This window comes from Leucoraja erinacea, chromosome 2, assembly GCF_028641065.1.
Source record: "Leucoraja erinacea ecotype New England chromosome 2, Leri_hhj_1, whole genome shotgun sequence".
NCBI lineage: Eukaryota > Metazoa > Chordata > Chondrichthyes > Rajiformes > Rajidae > Leucoraja > Leucoraja erinaceus.
Window position 1 is genome coordinate 108,155,418 of NC_073378.1, and position 20,033 is coordinate 108,175,450.

At 40.4% G+C, this 20,033-nt stretch overlaps 2 protein-coding genes across 3 annotated transcripts in view; one reads left to right on the forward strand and one right to left on the reverse strand.

Annotated features, from left to right (window-relative positions):
* nfx1 (nuclear transcription factor, X-box binding 1) overlaps positions 1-8,257 on the forward strand; it is a 53,431-nt gene extending 45,174 nt beyond the window's left edge. Inside the window, 4 exon segments of the mRNA XM_055649960.1 lie at positions 713-812; positions 4,613-4,782; positions 5,882-5,986; positions 7,779-8,257. Coding sequence (XP_055505935.1) covers positions 713-812; positions 4,613-4,782; positions 5,882-5,986; positions 7,779-7,857 — 454 coding nt within the window. The 3' untranslated portion in view covers positions 7,858-8,257.
* Positions 8,258-9,591: 1,334 nt separating this feature from the next.
* The window catches only part of LOC129713653 (uncharacterized), a 30,437-nt gene continuing 19,995 nt past the window's right edge, over positions 9,592-20,033 (reverse strand). For both annotated transcript variants that reach the window (XM_055662882.1, XM_055662890.1), the window contains 5 exons: positions 19,474-19,659; positions 14,517-14,666; positions 13,938-14,092; positions 12,543-12,669; positions 9,592-10,448 (listed from right to left, as the gene is read on the reverse strand). In XM_055662882.1, the coding sequence (XP_055518857.1) occupies positions 10,231-10,448; positions 12,543-12,669; positions 13,938-14,092; positions 14,517-14,666; positions 19,474-19,659 (836 nt within the window). In that variant the 3' untranslated portion in view covers positions 9,592-10,230. The remainder of the gene's footprint in view (positions 10,449-12,542; positions 12,670-13,937; positions 14,093-14,516; positions 14,667-19,473; positions 19,660-20,033) is intronic.

A 20,033-nucleotide genomic window follows, 5' to 3' on the forward strand; every position in this document is an offset into this window, starting at 1 on the left:
ACATTATGAATTGAAACTTGTGTATTCAGCATAATGTATGTTCTGATACTTTTGTCGAAATATGAAAACTGCCGAAGCCTAACTTGGTGTGTAGATTTTTAGCATCCATACAACTATCAGAGGAAAAATTCCTTGTTACAATAATCATTTTACTTGTAATGAACAAGTAGTGCAAATGGTTTAGGAAAGATTAGAGAAGCTTGTGTTCAAATATCTAGCAAGAACAATGTCAAAGGATAAGGAGAAAATATATCACTAAAAAGTTACATGAATTATTGTGAGGGTAACATGAACCCATTGTTTAAGGGAAGTTTATAACGTGTAAAATAGAATCTTCAGTTTGTGACTGGTAAATTTAAACTGAAAAATAAAAACATGATACATTTAAAAGTCATGAACATTTAGAATAATCTGCAAGTTAGTTGAGTCAAACATGTCTTGTGAATTCTAGATGCAATCAATCATCAAACTAATCAGACTGAAATATTAGAAAGATTAACCTTTTGAATAAGTAAGTCTCTTCTTCTCCTTTATTATTTTTTATCATTGGGCTATATCTATGTGTGAGATCCATTGAATTAGGTTTGTGAGCATAAGATTCCATTGCATAATTTGGCTCGGGCATTTCAGTTGCTCCGATGTCACCACATAATCTATTACATTATTCTTCGTCACAGTGCATAACTATGCTTAATGTTTTTCTTTTTCACAGACGGGTAGCAGATGCTTTAAATATTAGCCCTGCCGCAGATCCATTTCACACTCGCAGTTTAGGATCCAAGTACAGTGACAGTCTGAAGGAGGATGCAAGGTAGATAAAGAGTGATTGATTATTTGCGTTGTAATCAAGTAAAGATATACAAGAGTTAATGTTCAAACTATATTTGGATATGTGGCATCCAGGCTACAAAATACATAGGTTAATGTATCTGTAGTTGCTGTCTTAATTAAATATATAATTATATTGAATCTAATAGGGGGCGCCGTCGAGTATGGCTGCCCTGCCAGCGGCTGTTAGCCCTTTCACCCTTTTTTCAATTTTTAGTGAGTTAAAAGTGTTTGTTTTGGAGGTCTTCTAGTCTTTTTATGTGGGGGGGGGGGGGGAGAAAGGGGGAAACTATTTTTCTTGGTCCTCACCTGGACGGAGATGTGGCTTTTCTCTGAGCCGTATTTTCGTCCCTTCCTCGCGGCCTACCAACAGGACTGGAGCGGCGTTTTCCTGTCGGGACCGGCCAGAACTTCAGCTTCGGCGGCGGCACAGGGCTCAGGCACCGTCATGGAGCGGGCGATGTCTTACCCAGGTCGCCGTGCGGTGGGCTCCTGAGTGCTGAGACTGCCGACTCCAACATCCGAGGAGCTGTGGCTGCGGGCGTCCAGCCGCGGGCGCCGCTGAACTTTAAACACCACGGAGCCTGGGATCTCACGTCGAGGTCGCCAGAGTCGGAGCTCAGACCAGTGCGGCCCGTGGACTTCGGGAGCTGCGGTCTCCAGGGAGGAAGCGGCCGCTCCAGAAACTCCAAGCTGCTGAGAGTGTTCTTTCGACGCCAGAGTTCCATCAACCGGCGAGAGGGGCTGAAGCATCGGGCTGCCGTAGTGGTGACTGCGGAGGCCTCAATAGGCCCGATTATGGGACTGGACTTTTGCTGCCTCCCCTCACAGTGGGAACCATTGTGGGGGGATGTTTATATGTTTATTGTTAAATTCTTTAATGTTGTGTCTTATTCTTATTGGTGTGCTACAAATGGCAAGTCAAATTTCACTACACTAATTGGTGTATGTGCTAATAAATGTCCTTTGTATCCTTGTATCATAGCTTGGAGTGGCATAATATGCTGGCATTACACAGATTATTTGGCAAGGGAACTGATCACATTTTTTTTTATGAAACCACCTACACAATTCTGGAAAAACCTCCCTCAAAACAATGCTTTCAAATGTTTGTGAATCTGCCAGATTTAAACATTTCCTGTTTGTTTTATTTTTCCATCCTTTTTATGACCATTATGGTGATTTTAATTTTTCTTCCCATCAGGAAGCCAGAATATATCTTGTCTTTGAACCACTATTGATATGCACATGTCATCATAGTCATATTACTGAGAGTTATGTTAATATAGTGCTGTTTGTAAAAAAAGTACACAATTGAAGTGCTGGTTTGTACACGTGGAAATGAAGTTATATAAATTGATTTGTTCCATGTTTTTACATGCACTCTATTGTAAATCCATGATAAGATTTGTCTATGTTAATTTGAAATGGTGCATGCTTAAAATCAATAAAGACCAAGTTTTACTCTAGGTGACTTTTCTGAAGAAGAGATTTTGTAAAAGATTGCTGACTGAATGTTGTTCCATGACTGAAATTAAGGCCCACTCTTGTTGTGAAAGTGTCAATAATAAGGTCGAGTTCTCAAATGTTAACAATTTGCTTTTATTATTAAAATCCTCTCAAATGTAAATTGCCTGAAAGCTTTATTACAAAGGGCAGGTAGAATTCATGATGGAAGGTTGTCTGGGACAAAGCTAAATACAAACAGGAAAATGGTACCAGTGTTGTGCAAATCAACAACTGTTCTCTTTTCGTAATAGTCAGCCAACAGGACAGTGGGATATTTTTGTGATAATGTACCTTATGGATTGATTAGGTCAAAATCAGATGATATTCAGAAGGGAGGGGGGGGGGCAGCTTTAGTAGATTCTACCTCAAAGCAAGTTTATTACAATCTGAACATATATTTTTCTGAATGCAGAAAATTGAGAAATTATGGTAAATATTTAATTGCCTTTTTCCTAAAATGGTCAGAAAGGGGTTTTATTATTGGTTTAGTGGTTCATAAATGATGGGAGCAGAATTGGGCCATTCGGCCCATCAAGTCTACTCTGCCATGGCTGAACTATCTTCTTACCCCATTCTCCTGCCTTCTCCCCATAACCCCCGACACCCGTGCTAATCAAGAATCTATGCCTTAAAAAATATCGATTGACTGGCAATGAATTCCATAGATTCATCATCCTCTGACTATAGAAATTCCTCCATCTCCTTCCGAAAGGAAAGTTTTTTAATTCTGAGGCTATGACCTCTGGTCCTGGACTCTCCCAATAGTGGAAACATTCTCTCCACATCCACTCTATTCAGTCCTTTGACTATTCGGTAAGTTTCAATGAGGTCCCCCTCATCCTTCCAAACTCCAGCGAGTAGAGGCTCATCAAGCACTTATCATATGTTAATGCACTCATTCCTGGGATCATTCTAGTAAACCTCCTCTGGACCCTCTCCAGCGGTAGCACATCCTTCTTCAGATATGGGGTCCAAAATTGCTCACAATATTTTCTATGCCATGATATGAAATATTCTTAATTTGAGGTGTAGAATTTAAAGGGCTTAGGGTTTTACTGTGGTGAAAGTATGAAGAGATGCCAGATTGTGCTTAAAATGTCAGTTTGAGAAACTAATTTTAGTCCAAATTGCAAATTAGTTAATTTTTATTTTACATGGGGTTGCTAAAACACGGGGTCCTATGAATTTAGTACTCAAGCGATGATTGGTTTAAAGTCCTAACAATGGAGCAGCCTGTGTAGTAAGTACTCAGCTACCGCATTGTACTCAGTACCGCATTGGCACATGGGAAGTATCAGATGGCTAAACGAGGAGGTGCAAAGTTCCTCGGATGCGGAACTAGGTGACCTGGTCAATACGGTTCAGAAGAGAAATGTCCTACAAGCACATGTAAGATAGTATCCATCTTTCTCTCTACTCCAAACCCGCTTTCCATTAGCATTCTTGTTCCCTCAGCAGACACTTAGCAAAAACAAGCACTTCCTTTCTCCTGGTAACTCCTATAAAGCATTCAGGCAGGCGAGCCAATACAATTCATTATCTTTCGTTCAAGTTCTCAGGGAATTTCAGAAATGAATGTTGATTAGTGTTAGTGGAGTCTTGATAAAATATTGCCTGAAAATCTTCCTACAAATCCCTTAAGTCTTCCTTAAGCAACCAGCAAGTGAAATGTTAAAGCTAAGACCTTCCAAGTAGCATTTAAATGCCTCTGAAGTGACCTGGTCACCAATAGGGGAGCGTGTATTTCAGGTCCAAAGCATCAGAAAGTCGTGCAATCTTATAAATCACAGGGAATTTAGCAATTTTGAGGCAGTCATTCCTATTTTAGGCTTCAACTGCCATATCAAGCAGGTCTTGTGCTAAACTACTGCCTTAGTTTAAAACTCTGGGTATCTCGGAGTTTCTGCAGTGAAATACATTTGGAGGAAATTGGTCCAATAGAGTTTCTGTTTATTCCAAGACATCTAGGATAAGTTCTATGGGAATATCAAATTATTCGCTGGAGAAAGAGAAAATAGGATAAGGCTTTGTCTTCTCTTTCTCATTGGACCCTGTAAAATAACATTGCCCAAAGCTTGAGAATCGGTTGCCTTGTTATCCGTACAATGAAGCAAAGAGGTGCATGAAAAATCTACAAAATTATTATCTTGTTAATCTATTAAGGATTGCATTCATATTTCCACTCTTTTTGAATTGAAAATGTTGCCAAGTTAGCGTGGCAGTAAAGGTAAACAGATATTAGGCAACACAAACTATTTTTATTTGAAAATCTTAAATGGATTTTTTCTTTTTAATCCAGGGCAAACAGCAGAAGAAAAGTCGCTGCTATCCCCCAATGAACAGGGAGCATCGCAGGATCATTCATGAGCTGGCTGAGGTCTATGGTGTTGAAAGTGTCAGCTACGACAGTGAGCCCAAGCGCAATGTTGTTATCACTGCTGTAAAGTGAGTGTGAGAATGCTTTTGCTGGCTTTAAAAATACATATTGATCTTTTGCTGTTCATATTTGGCTCAGTTGAAAAGATGTTTAGATTTCCTTTTGAGGTTAAATTTCTGAAAATCTTCTTACACGTCTCCTTAAAGTCCTCACTTGCTTCACATCCTGCAAGTGAAGCATTAAAGCTAAGACACTATCCAAGTAGCATTTAAATGCCTCTGAAATGATCTGCACACCAATAGGCAAGGGTGGCCTTCATTTTGTTTATATGTAGGAATTCTATTAGTTCTTTATTGAACTTGGGCCCAATTTAACTTGGAAATAATTGATGATTTCTTGAAGAGCCCACAAGAAGATTATGTTCAAACTGGAGAATGAAAGTCAATAGAAAATGAATGGCCTTTATTACTTTTAATTGAAGTACTCAATGTTGGTTTCGTGTTAGTGAAGTCTTGACTAAAGATTGCCCGAATATCTTCTTAGATTCTCAGGCATCCTCGTTGGATTCTGTAGCATTAAAGTTGAGACACCATTTAAAGAACACGTGAATGCCTCTGCAAAGACCTGTACAAAATTAACAGGAGAACTTGTGTGTAAAGTTTGGGTTGTCCATAAGTCGCCTGATTGTGATGAAGTAACAAGTTGCCCAACTAGTTATCAAACAGTTTTTAACGAAGACTTGATTTTCAAAACTGGTGGAGGAGGGACAGCAGGAAACCAATGGCATTTCCAAAACACCTTTGATGACACAAGAAACTGCAAATGCTGTAACCTTGATCAAAACAAGTGCTGGAGGAACTCAGCGGATCTCGTAGCATTTGTGGAGGTAATAGAGAAACGACATGTCAGGGCCTAATCTGAAACGTCATCTATCCATTCCCTCCACGGATGCTGCCTGACCCACTGAGTTCCTCCAGCACTTTTGGTTTTGATTTGTAGACAGTGGTTCATAAATTAGAGTGTGCTGAAGCTGACGTATAATGTGGAATTGGAAAAGTAATTGGTTGAATCAATTATGCCCAGATTAGTACTTTAACTCTTAAAAAGATGGTATGTGTTGCAGTTTTTCTTTATTGAACTATTTCAATAAATTATTATTCTTTATAGAGGAAAATCTGTATGTCCAAGTGTTTCACTGACTACTTTGATAGAGAGAGAAATGTCAACTAGACCACCACCACCAATTGCCCACTACAGGCAACAAATACCCAAGTAAGTACCAGGATATGCATTTGTTTTAATCCACCAACTATGATCTTACTAATAAAATGTCTTATCAACAATAACAAGCTAATTCTAAAAGAAAGAAAAATGTAATTATGTAAAATGATATTCCTCCATTAGAACCTCTGATATTATCAGAATTGGAACCAAGCGTAAATCTCAGAGATGCTATTTATTTTAATGGATTAGTAACGTCTGTCGTATTTTCAGAAAGCAGTGATGCCGGGCTTTTGGCTATACTAAAGAGTGCTACATCGTGCATTGTTTACAGTTAATAGTTTACTCAAGGCTGATCGATGCCCCAACTTTTTCAAATTCTGCCATTTAGTTAAACTCTCACATGAACCTATTATCTGGAATTAGACCATAACATCATTAAAGGATTAAAGGACTAGGGACATGGAAGCTCCTTACAATCATTAGTTTTAGTTATTATCTCTTCTGCATAACCCTGCATGTGAATGTTCAACCAAGTCTTGGTTCATTGCAAATTCCATTGTGAAAGGCTACACTTTAGCATCTGTGGCGTCAAGGATGACACCAGGTTCGACATTGGCTGCACCGTAACCCGCAGCAGGGCGAACTCCCATACTTTATTCTATTTAGTGGCAAGAAAGTACAGGACACCATGGGGGTACTGTCCTTCGCCAGTGCGATGGCGTTGGCGATCTCTGGCTTGTCGCAGTAGCTTAGTCCTATTCTTCGAAGGGGATCTCATGCTTCTTCTTGCAGTTTGCCCCTACCTTGAGAGGAGTGACAGATGGTACAGGTTTCTTCCTGGCAGTTTAGCTTTGGGCTTGGAGAGGCGGTGGTGGCAATCTATGGATTATTGTGGCGGCCAGTCTTTGTGTGCGTGTGTGTATATTTTTAGCTTTGGGTAGAGCCGCTGCCTGTCTAGTGCCTCGTGCCTGCGACGGGAATACTACTAGACGGGATCAGAGCAACACCCAAAGGCAGAGGAAGCTGTCAGATATTGAAAATGTGCAAACACAGAAAGAAGGTCATTTAAGCAATGAGCTCAGACTTGATCTCATCTCCTGCACCAATACTTCTGTTGTTTTTTTACACCTCTGCTTAGGAAAAATGGTACTCCTACCTACTCTGTCGAAGACCCTCATATTTTAAGAACTCATTTAAGTCTGCCATGATCTCCTCGGCTCCAAAGAAAACATTTAATCTTATCCAATCTTCCCCCCCCCCAAAACTGTTGAGTTGTTTCTGTGTAGTCCCAGTTAAAATCTTGGCTTATTTCATTATATAATTTGACATTATGGGACCTTGGGCATTCTGGAAATTCACCAAGAGGAAATCATCACACAGTAAAATCTACCAGGGCAAATTAGCCAAAGAAATTTGACCTTTAATCAAATAAGGCAAAATAAGGTGTGGCCTTAAAGGGATTTTAAAAGAATGAGAAAACTGAGCCATGACCTTTTCTTACCATTCATTTATTTATGTGATATGGACATCACCGTCATTTACCACTCTTCTCTAATTGTTGCTGAACTGAGGAGGCATTTACAAAACAACCATACATGTGATTTTAGAGTTGCATATAGGCCAGTCCATGTAAGAATCTGGAATTTACTCTCTTTATCTGGGAGTTATTGTAGATGAGGGCCTGCAGCTGGCAGTTGGCTGAATTGTTGCAGTTGATGAAAGCGGAAGGCACATGTAATTTTGCATTGGTACGATGCACAACAGTTCAACTTCGATGTTGTTACATGCACATGCTAATTGCAAAATGCTGAAATTAAAATAATTTTCTTTAATCATCCAGGATTGACAATGGAACAATTGCCCTGCAAAAGCCATTCAAGGAGGAAGCAATCATTGATTACTTTGATGTTCAAGACTAAAGAATGCTGGTTTCTGATTATATTTGGACCACATATCCTATAGAAATTATGGGACAAGAAGTAACCGAATCAGTAATGAATAAGAGAGCTGGTTAAGTAAGGAGAGACAGTTTTGTCAAATCATAAATTCAATTCAACTGATAACAAATTGGGATGCAAATCTACACTGTAGAATATCAGAATTACATGGGAAACAAGTGAAAGGAGCAGAATCAATGGGATGAATTGTGTACTGTGTGTTTCGGTCAGCCTCTGTGTTGCTGCTGCAGACAATGCTGATCTAAGGCTTAATTGTTTTCTCCCTTGGTTTGTGCTTTTGATAAATCTGCTTCAGCGTGATAATGTTAAAGGTAGTTGTGTAATTATTGCACTCAATAAAAATGAAATTACTTTGAACATATGAATGATGCAGTCTTCCGATGTTAACTGTGTTTGAACCAACGCATGGAAACCTAGTCCTCAGAATGGGTGTAATAGCAAGTAGTTAAGCATTAAAGGATGATTCTTCATTTGAAACTTTTCACCCCGTAATTACCCAGGCCCATTGGTTGTGGACTGTTTAAACATTTTCTCTTTGACTGATTCAATGAGTCATTTGTTTCCTTTGTAAAACATTTAGATAATTACATATATTGTCTCATTGCTGTGAGATCTTACCTTGTGTTGTAGCCTTTTACTATGCATAGTTTAATGCCTTCTGAAAATGTGAGGAATGAGGGTCAGGTAACTTGCAGAAACCTGGTCCGGATAAATTGATAATGTGTCCGTTAGTAAGCGTTAACTTGTAGGATATAGCAGGGCACCTAATGTATTGGCACCTTAACTATTTACAATCTACATTAATGGTGAAAATAAAGGGATGAGTGCACTGAGCAAAATTTGTTGACAATACAAAGATAGGTCAGAGGACAGACAATGTGACATAGCCACAAAGAATCTCCAAATTCCAAGTAAGGGAAATACATTGGTTTCTCTATGCACCCTGCTTGTTACATTTACCTTTTATTAAACCACATTAACTCCATTTAACTGTATTACAAGTCTTGTTACTAAACAAATTAGACCATTGGGGCAGCACAGTAGAGTTGCTGTCTTACAGCACCAGGGACCCGGTTTTGAACCTGCCAATGAGCTGTTTGTACGGAGTTTGCACGTTCTCCCCGTGACTGCGTGGGTTTTACCTGGATGCTCCGGTTCACTCCCACACTCGAAAGCTGTACAGGTTTGTAGGATAATTGGCTTTGGTAAAGATTGTAAATGGTGCCTAGTGTGTCGGATAGTACTAGTGTATGGGGATGGCTGGTTGGCACTGACTCAGTGGACCCCTTTATCAAACTAAAAAACGAATTTTCCCCAATAACATCTATCAGGCTGACTGACATTTACTTTCTCGCTTTTTCCCTCCTCTCGTGAACAGGGGCATTGCATTGGCAATTGTCCAATCTACTGACACTGTTCCAGAATATTTAAACACCTATCTACACCTTTTTATGACCCTAGAATGCAGTCATCAAGTCCAGGGTCTTGTGGATTTGAATCTTATTAGTTTGCATTTTATCCTTGCAACAATAGGTTTTTGCTGCGTTGGGTGCAAGCAAAATGTGTTCAAAGCTTCTGCTGTTTCTTTACTTCTCAGTCTAACCATCCCAAGACCATGTTCCTTTCTTTTCACAGACTTGTACTGTCTGGATTTCCTGCCAGCTTGCTCTTGATTAATGGATTATATCCATTGAATGAGAGTGAGGGAAAGTTTTTATTGTCATATGTCCTGAAACAGAACAATGAAATTCTTACTTGCAGCAGCACAACAGATATGTAAACATAGCCAACTCTACCTTCCCACCTCTTATTTTAATTTGAGACATCAGATTCAGACCTAATAAGAGAGACTGGAGAAATTAGATTACATTTAAAGCAGCAATTTATGAAGTGATACGTTTTGGGAAGAATTTATAGAACCAATACAAATCATTGGGTACATTTTAAAGGTAATGCAGGGAGAGACAATAGATATTCTGATCACTTCTTTAAGCTTGGACCAAAGGAACAAAATATTCTTGAAAAAAAGATGTTAACTGCTGGTCTATGGCAAAGTCTCTCTACACAAATCAATAAAAAGGAGATGGGAAAGTACAGGAGGAAGAAAGGTATAGAAAGATATTTCAATAAAGGATGATGAAAGGTCAGGACAGCAAGCTTGGAGGGTAAAGATTGTCACAGACCTGTTGCGCTGAATGGCTGGTTTCTGTTTAAAAGATGTCAGTAAAATGGCAGCTAAATCTTATCTGAGTAAGTCCAGTCTAGCTTAAAGCATTTCTCTCATGGTGACAAACAAAAGATATGATTGTTTTTTTTTCACAATTGCGAAAACCATCATAATGACTGATGATTCTTCTGTGTCCCTTCTTTTCCTTTGCACTGGAGTCTTCCTATGGTATGAAAGGCCATCTCCAATGGTGCATCCTCAGTATCACCAAAGTATACTGCTTGGATGGGCAATGATAATTTATCTTGCAGGATCCCTTCATCCACTCTCCAGACATGGTCATTGCTGTCACAATTGCAGAGTAAGCCTGGAGCAGAACAAGATTCTGTAGGAATAAAAAAACCCATAAATTGATACAATGATCAAGGTATATTTTGACTCAACCAGTGTTATACATTAGAAGGAAGCTCTTCTGCCAAATTCATTTATCAGCTTGATCACCATCTCAGTGAACTTAAAAAAATTCCCTTCAACTTCAGTCTACATCATTTACGTTTTACCTAGAATACTTAAACTACCCCAAACAACATCATGACCTTGCTCTTCTCTGTAAAGCTTCACTGTAACTCGGTACATGTGACAAACTATACTGAGCTCACTGCAAGCCTTTCCCTTCAATAGGTTCACTGTTATATCTCCACAAAGAGAAAATAGTATTTGGATTCTTCACTATTTTATAGTTAACTAGTTAATTCCTACTATTGCTTCTTCCCTCTTGAAAGCTCCAAATCAACTCAGACATACTGTTGGAGGGAATTTTGCATTTAACCTATACCCTGGCCTCAGGTGGGGCTCAGTTGGCCTCCTACAGCTTAGAGAGGGACAGACACATAGAGCATCTCGTAAAGCAGGGGCAAGTTTCTAAAAAAAGTTGGTTTATTCAAGGCCTTAACAGTACACACTGGGAAACGCTCAAAATTCAAAGATTTGCAACATTCAGAATTTTTATATTCCCACGACACAATTGTTACATGTGAATTTTACATCTTTGAAATGAGTCACTATTGATCACTATTTAACCTCTGGTTCCTTGTCATTGGATGGAGGATCCCTCCCCTTCACAGTTCTCCCACCAGCCTGACTGCCTCTGACCACATTCTATCTCTGTCCCGCCCACTCCCCTAACATCAGTCTGAAGAAGGGTTTCGACGAATTAATAACATCTTATTAATGACCTACATTAATAACATTTATGCAGATCTGAAACCAAACAAAACTATACTAGTTCTGGACTGAAGCCACAGAAGGGAAAACATTAAGTCACCAGAGGGCAGTATGCTATTCAAATAAAATTAATTGACTTATTATTTTAATATTTAAATATAAGGCATTTCAGCTGCAAAGTTAGACTGATGAAGCTGGAATTGCTTTCCTTGAACCACAGAATTTTGAGAGCACATGACCGAGGGCCAGTTTAGCTGGAGTAGATAGAGGATCACGGTTCCTAATAGTACATGGAACAACAAAATAAGGTCATAAGGAATAGAAGTAGAATTAGGATATTCGGCCCATAAAGTCTACTCCGCCATTCAATCATGGCTGATTTCTCCCTCCTAACCCCCTTCACCCCATAACCTCCGACACCTGTACTAATCAAGAATCTGTCTCTGCCTTAAAAATATCATCCACAGCCTTCTGTGGCACAGGCTTCCAGAGATTCACCCTCATTTTAATTTTATTAGAAGTACAATACAGTGGTATCTTTTTACAGGTTCCCAAAATTATGTTAACATAATACATTCTCTGTACAACTTTTTTTTTTTTTTTTTTTTTAAAGAGAGAAATAAGAAAGAAAGAGATAATAAAGAATAGAGGAAAGTCTAGCGTGTGTGAATAACAAGGAGGAAAAAGAGATATTGAGGAAAATAAATAAGCAAGAAAAGAAAGCAGGGAAGATATCAAATCGTCGCAAGGAGATGAGTTTTTATATTATTGATAATATTTCGCCAATACCTGATTCACCACCCTCTGACTAAAGAAATGTCTCCTCATCTCCTTCCTAAAAGAATGTCCTTTAATTCTGAGGGTATGACCTCTAGTCCTAGACTCTCCCACAAGTGGAAACATCCTCTCCGCATCCACTCTATCCAAGTCTTTCACTATTCTGTATGTCTCAATGTTCCCCCTTTATTCGTCTAAACTACAGTGAGTACAGGCCCAGTGCCGACAAACGCTCATCATAAGTTAACCAATGGGAGCAAAGATTGAAAAATTGGGGCAAAAAGTTTAGGGCTGTGCAACATTTTTTTTTTAAACCAGAGAGTATTTATGATCTGGAATTCACTGAGGAATGGGATGATGGAAACAAAATCAACCAGTGAGTGAATAAACACTATAGGAAGAATAATTTGTGAGTCAATGTGGAGAGAGGAAAATAGTTCAGGTTAAAGACCAAGTATTTGGCTGAGTTCTCGGGTACCTGTAATTCCACAAGCACAGCGTCCACTGTTGGAGGTTGCACCTCCCCAGTTGAACATTCGCTTCCCATCCCACGATGTCCACCAGCCCCAGCCGGCTTGTATGAAGCGAATGTGGCGACAGTCCAACTGTAGGCACAATAGGAAATGTTGAGTCAGAGCAGCAACAGCTCATCAAGCAATTATCCCCAAGTCATGCTCAGTGTTATTATCTACATGTGTGATACAGATAGGTTGGATAATCTTGGCACATGTCAGGACAGGCAGAAACACCTCCCACTGTACAATTTTCTAATGATTCAGAATAACACAATCAAAATTGCTCAAGAACAGAACTGCAGGTACAGGATATCGAAAACAATAGCAGGGAATTTGGCAAATACTCAGGTCAGGCATAATCTGTGAAGAAAGAAGATTAAAGGTCATTTCTACAACTGCCACCTGATTTTTTGAATACTTTAGATTTCAAATAGTAATAGTGTTTTAGTTCCCATTACCTAACAGTGGGGTCAGATTCAGATTCAAACTTTATTGTCATTGTGCAGTGTACAGTACAGAGACAACGAAATACAGTTAGCATCTCCCCAGAAGAGCGAACATAGAATAATGAGCAATAAATATATATACGTATATACAGTCGTAGTAGTGCAATTTTTCTGGGGAAAGGAGTGTCCGGGGAGGGGGTGACTGGCAATCACCAAGGTACAGAGTTAAGTAATGTAACAGCCGCAGGGAAGAAGCTGTTCCTGGACCTGCTGGCCCGGCAACGGAGAGACCTGTAGCGCCTCCCGGATGGTAGGAGGGTAAACAGACTGTGGCTGGGGTGAGAGCAGTCCTTGACGATGCTGCGCGCCCTTCGCAGACAACGCTTGCTATGGACAGACTCAGTATTTTGTGGAAATATAATGCCACAGTTGCAAGGATAGAGTGGTGGCTGAACAGGATCTAGTTTCCAGACTGTTGATGAGCGCACACACAACCTTATTATTTTCCATATTTATTCTTTGAATTGGAACAAGCTATGCCTTTTTTTTTAATCTTATTGAGAAATCAGAGTTAACTGCCAAACCCTATTAGGTGCCAGGAGATTTTGAGAGAGAGAGAAAAGCTGAAAATTAGAGAACCCATTGGATGGAAAATTCCTGTTTTCCAGTCAGAGTTCGATGGAATCAGAAGAATCGAAGGCCTAGACACGGAGTAATTAGTCAAATGTGTTCAGAAAAGTTTCCTCAAGCAATATGGAGAGGGGCTCTACAAGGGAGAGACCAAAGCTCGATCTACTCATAGGAAATTGGGACAGACAAATGACTGTCAGTGGCCGAGCCTTTTGGGTCCAGTAACCACTGTTCTATGGATTAAAATAATTCAGTTAATTAAGTCTTGTATGGTAGTCTCACCTTCACATATTGTTCACAGGAGTCCGAAATAAGCGTCAGGGCATTCAACTGGATCAGTTCTGCAGCATATTTGATCTTCCTGCTGTAACAGCCCGGTCCCTCACAGGGGGCAACTCGTATGCGTCCTTCACTGTCATGGCCCACCACCGTTAGAGCTGCACCAGACACATGACAGTCAGTGCCTCACCAAAATCTCAAAGGATATAATTGATAGTATTTTCGCGCAAGTTATTTTTGACTCTCTTGCCCAGATGGATGTTTAATGAAAATTGTATCATTTAAATAATCCAGGGGATTCCATTGATTTACTGTCAGCCGATACGAGATAAAATTATTGTTAAAATTAAGGCCGATCGATCTTAGCAAATTTGTGTTTAGATATTAAATTTGAGTTTAGATACGAATGGTTGATCAAGATTTTCAACGAAAGAGGAGAGTTACAGATGATGCGATTCATTAGAATGGTCTGTGCCTCTACCGTGACCTTTCTGTGCATGTTTTTGCTAGGCAAGGTGACATAATAGTAAGATTTTTTATCTCAGTTTAAGATTACGTATTTTGCAAATAAATACCAATTACCACTTGATGGATGAGATGTCATGTCACAGAAGACTTGAAACTCTTGAACTCCTGTTCCAACTCCATCTGGATCAATGACATAGTGACCCGACGCTTGGAATCCTGCCTCCTTCAAGGCCGCACACGACTCCAGCACCGGCACAAGGGAACCTGCAACCACAGGCCAAAACCAACAGCGTCACCAAATCCCTGCAGGCCAGTTATCAGGTTGACTGGATTAAAATTACTGCCATTGTATTTCATATATGTTTTTCACCCAGAGAGTTGTGAATCTGTGATATTCTCTGCCACAGAAGGCAGTGGAGGCCAATTCACTGGATGTATTCAAGAGAGAATTAGATATAGCTTTTAGGGCTAACGGAATCAAGGGATATGGGGAGAAAGTGGAATGGGGTACTGATTTTGGATGATCAGCCATGATATTGAATGGCGGTGCTGGCGTGAAGGGCCGAATGGCCTACTCTTGCACCTATTGTCTATGTATCTCATTAAATTAGCAAAACAGAATTATCAGCTTCGATCTCTGCCATTAATCAGGTTTGCAAACTGTCGGCAATAACATTGTCACAAGGATTTGCATGTTTAATAAACATAGTTCAGTACAGTACAAGAACAGGCCCATCGGCCCATAATGTTTGTGTCGAACGATGCCAAGACCAACTCTTTACTGCCTGTACATAATCCATATCCCTCCATTCCCTGCATATCCATATGGTTCCCTGCATATCCATACATTTACATGGGATACAGGGGCACAAGGATGCGAACGGTGGAACTAGTAGGGCGACAGGGAGAGAGGTGGAGGGGAAAAGAATGCAGGAGTTACTTGAAATTAGCGAAATCAAAGGTAGACACAAAAAGCTAGAGTAACTCAGCAGGTCAGACAGCATCTCTGGAGAAAAGGAGAAAAGGAATAGGTGATGTTTCTGGTTGAGAACCTTCATTCATACCACTGGGTTGTAAGCTGCCCAAGCAAAATATGTGGTGCTGTTCCTCCAATTTGCATGTGGCCTCACTCTGGCCCCCTCTTACCTTAAACCTTTGTCCTCTATTTCTTGATTCTCCAAATCTGGGGGAAGGACTGCATTAATTTCTCTCATGATCTTGTACACCTCTGTAAGATCACCCCTCAGCCTCCTGTGTTCCAAGATAATAAAGTCCTAGCCTGCCCAGCTTCTCCCCATGGCTCAGGCCCTTGAGTCCTGGCAACATTCTCATAAATTTTCAAGCCAGCCTTTCCAGTTTCATGACATTCTTCCTACAGCAGTGATCAAAACAGTACACAATACTGCAAATGTGGCCTCACCAACGTCATGTACAACCATAACGTAACATCTATACTGACTACTGATTGCCAATGTACCAAATACCTTCTTTAACACCCTATATATCCGTGACGTCACTTTCAGGGAACTATGTTCCTCTATTCCAAGATCCTTCTGCTCTACAACACTCCCTAGGGCACTGCCATTCAGTGTGAAGATCCTGCCTTGGTTTGACTTCCCAAAATACAACACCTCATGTTTATCTGCATGAAACTTCATTCGCCTTTCCTCAGCCCACTTGCCCAGCTGATCAAGATCCTGCCAACATTTTAGATAACCATCGTCACTTTCGATGACATCACCTACTTTAGTGTTTTGACTAGAAAAAAAAAAGAACATAATCTCCATACTAATTTCTCATAACATGCTTTTATCCAAATCACAATTAAGTGCCCTGCATGTCACCTTCGTCTATGCTTGGCTGGCCTTTGAATATTGATTCCATGCAAGGGACTGGACCATGGCTCTTTCCAAATACCATTTGTACACCATCCCAGGATCTCAATTGCTGTGTCTCACATGTTTTCACCTCTTTCAAAAGAGCCCTCTTGCATTGTACTATAAAATAAGATCACTTATCACATGCTTTCACCTCAGTAAGAAGAAACAAAAACAATTGCATGTTCTGGATTTATTTTTTTTAAAACCTGGAAAATAACAGCATCTGTGGAGAGAACAAAATAACTATTACTCCAGAAGCTAATGGAAGTTCTTCCACTCGAAATGTTAACTCCTTTTCTCTCCCTACAGATGCCACTTGACCTGTTGTGTTCTTCTAACATTGTCAGTTTTTATTTCATTTTCTCCAAGTAAGAAGATTGCTATCATGTGCTCTCTACTGAACGGTTTACTCCTCCCCAAAAATGGTCTCACTCCTGGTTACCCTCCTGGGCTCGTGGCCATTACGAATCATTAGCCTTTCAAACTATGCTGGATGCCTGGTCTCTTCTAATTTGTGATCAATCGCCTTCTTACCCCAATCTCACTTCACTATTCAACTCTCGATTATCTATCAGTCGGCAGGATCATGATGGATCATCCTTTCCTTCTCCCATATGTTACAAACTGTGAACATTTGTGGCAATAGTCGAAAAGTGGCACTTGGCCACATTAATTAAAGTATAAATTACAGATATGAACCAGAGTTCAATGTTACCGACGTAATGAGTTCTCTCTAATATATAATCATTTTTGTCTGAATAAAATTACCTTTTACCTCAGTTCTATCATGATACCCAAACTTTTCCGGAAAGAAAAGGGCCTGTCACACTTGGCCGTCATTTGCGCGCCATTTGTACGACCTGGTAGCGTGTGGGTAGCGTGGGACGGGCGCATGGAGTGCCGTGGTGTAGTGTGGAGCTGCGCGCGGTATTACGCAGCGTGCCAGGATTTCGTGCTGCACGAAATCTTCGTGCGCCACCAGCCTGTCATGTAAATGATGGCCAAGTGGGACAGGGTGACGTTTCGGGGAGAATGGGTGACGTTTCGGGTCAAGGCCCTTCTTCAGACTGAAACATCATCCATTCCTTCTCTCCAGAGATGCTGCCGGTCCTGCTGAGTTACTCCTGCATTTTGTGTCTTTCTTCAATTTAAACCAGCATCTGCAGTTCCTTCCCACAGATTAATTTGGTCTGCAGCTTGCTACTTTTCATTCACCTCTTTTCTTGAATAGGGGCATTACATCTGCAGTTTTTCCAATTGCTAGCACCACTCAAGAAACTGGAACATTTTAGAAAATCACAATAAATATCATAAACTGGGTAAATATCATAAACTGGGTATTCAAATATCGTCACGCGCTCCAGACGGCTGTGCGGGCGCATGATGACGCGCGTGACTGTCGCGCGTCAGTCACTACCGGCCTGTCACGTAAATGACGGCCAAGGTGGACAGGCCCTAAAGGATCTAAAAATAATGTAATTTCCATGGAGCCACAGATAACAACAAATAGCCTATCAACGGAACAGGAAGTAAACACAGAAGCCAATTAAACCGCAGTCTTTTTTGCATATCTTTCTTTGTTCTTTATCTCTCTATATCACCATCTATTTCTCTAATTTCCCTTCCCCCTGACTCTCAGTCTGAAGAAAGGTCTCAACCCGAAACGTCCCCTATTCCTCTTCTCCAGAGATGCTGTCTGTCCTGCAGAGTTACTCCAGCTTTTTTTGTCTATCCCCAGCTTCCAGCTGTTCATTTCACTACTGACGCAAGAACAACTCGCAGCAAATACAGTGCCTGGAATCTGAGCTAGAGGATTGTGCTTGAAAAAAAGTACAGATTTGGAAAATTGATCAATTCAAACAAAATATCATTGCATAAAATCTTTTGATAGTATGCAATACTAAAACATAAAGAAAACAGAGAAAGGCCTGCTAATCATATTTTCAGATTATTACTACTTAACTAATTCAAGGCATCTGGGATACTTGTCTTTCTTAGTCAGGGAGTTGAATACAGAAGTAGAGAGGTTACGCTCCAACTTTATAAAACCTTGGTCAGACCTCAGCTAGAGCATTGATGCTGCTCTGATCACCAATTTATAGGCAAGATGCATTAATGTTGGAGATTCATCAAAATATTACCTGCGATGGAGCATTTTAATCAGTAGGAGAGATTAAACATAGAAACATAGAAATTAGGTGCAGGAGCAGGCCATTCGGCCCTTCGAGCCTGCACCGCCATTCAATATGATCATGGCTGATCATGCAACTCAGTATCCCGTACCTGCCTTCTCTCCATACCCCCTGATCCCCTTAGCCACAAGGGCCACATCTAACTCCCTCTTAAATATAGCCAATGAACTGGCCTCAGAGATTAGGTCTGTTCTCCCAGGAGCAGAGGAGGTTAAGTGGGGACATAATTGAGGAGTATAAAATGTCGAGATATACAGGTGATCAATTGTCCGAGTACATGTTCCAGGATCGCTTCCAGTCCGAGATCACAGTGAATGGGATTTGCATGCAATAATCAACAGTGTGCTGAGTTCGTAGGAAGTCCAGGATGTGTTTCTCTGTCTGTGTATTTACAGGTACTCGGGAAACGCGGTAAGCTCGGGAAGACTCGTGAAGATTTTTCAACGTTCAAAAATGTCCACGAGAGCCCCGAGTACCTGCGAGCGGCCATTACCGTAAATCTCCAAGTTCAAATCAGGGCAAACTCAGGAGAACTCTTGAATGAACTCGTACAGTGGGACAGGGCTTTAAGGCTATGATCCCCAGTCCTAGACTTTCCCACCAGTGGAAACATCCTCTCCACATCCACTGTATCCAAGCCCTTCACTATTCGGTAATTTTCAATGAGGTCCCCCCTCATCTTTCTAAACTCCAGTGAGTACAGGCCCAGTGCCGTCAAACACTTGTTTGACATTGGGTCCCTAACAGTATGCAAGTTTCGATGGGCATGTGAATTGTGTGGATATTCGAGGGCTATGGGCCAAGCACTGGTAAATGGGATAAAATCGTGGAGCGTTTGATTATCTCTAATAGTCAGCTAACACCAATTCCTTTACTAATCATATTTATTCAATATTATTACTTAACATGTCACGTTGAATTTCAGTCTAGTTCAACAAACTTGAAACGCTGCTTTGGATTAAAAAAAAAGTCACCCATTTGTTTTCCAAGAAACCTTACTCTGCCCAAAACAACGAAGTGGACCAATTCTGTGAAATGCCATCTCAATTGGTAAATCTTGTGTGTCTCCAAACCTCACTTCCTGCACAGGAAGAACGGTTTTGTCCCTCAGATGTCCTTCGTCTTGCCTCCAAACAACATCATTTGCATCACAATTGCAGGTGGAAAGACCAAGAGCACAGGTGCCTGTGGAGGAAAATATGTTGGCTTGTCTTAATGCATCAAAATATTAGAACATTTTTCCTATTCATAACATTTCGGATTTATACATACATTAACATAACTATATATTTACCAGTGACTGTCATGATATTCATAAATCTTTACAAGATCATTCAATACAGTTAAACAATTCAACAGAGTTTTCATACTGCCTCAAGAGAAAGATAGGCATTGTTTGCTTGTTTTGGTTGCTGCAACTTTCAGTCTGCTCCAAGGCTCAAATCCCACACACTGGTCACATTTTTATTTAGACAATATTATATCATGGCTGCCAGAGGCTTACAGGAGCTATAATGTACAAACAATATTTAGAGAGATTTCCCCATCACAGGCCTGGA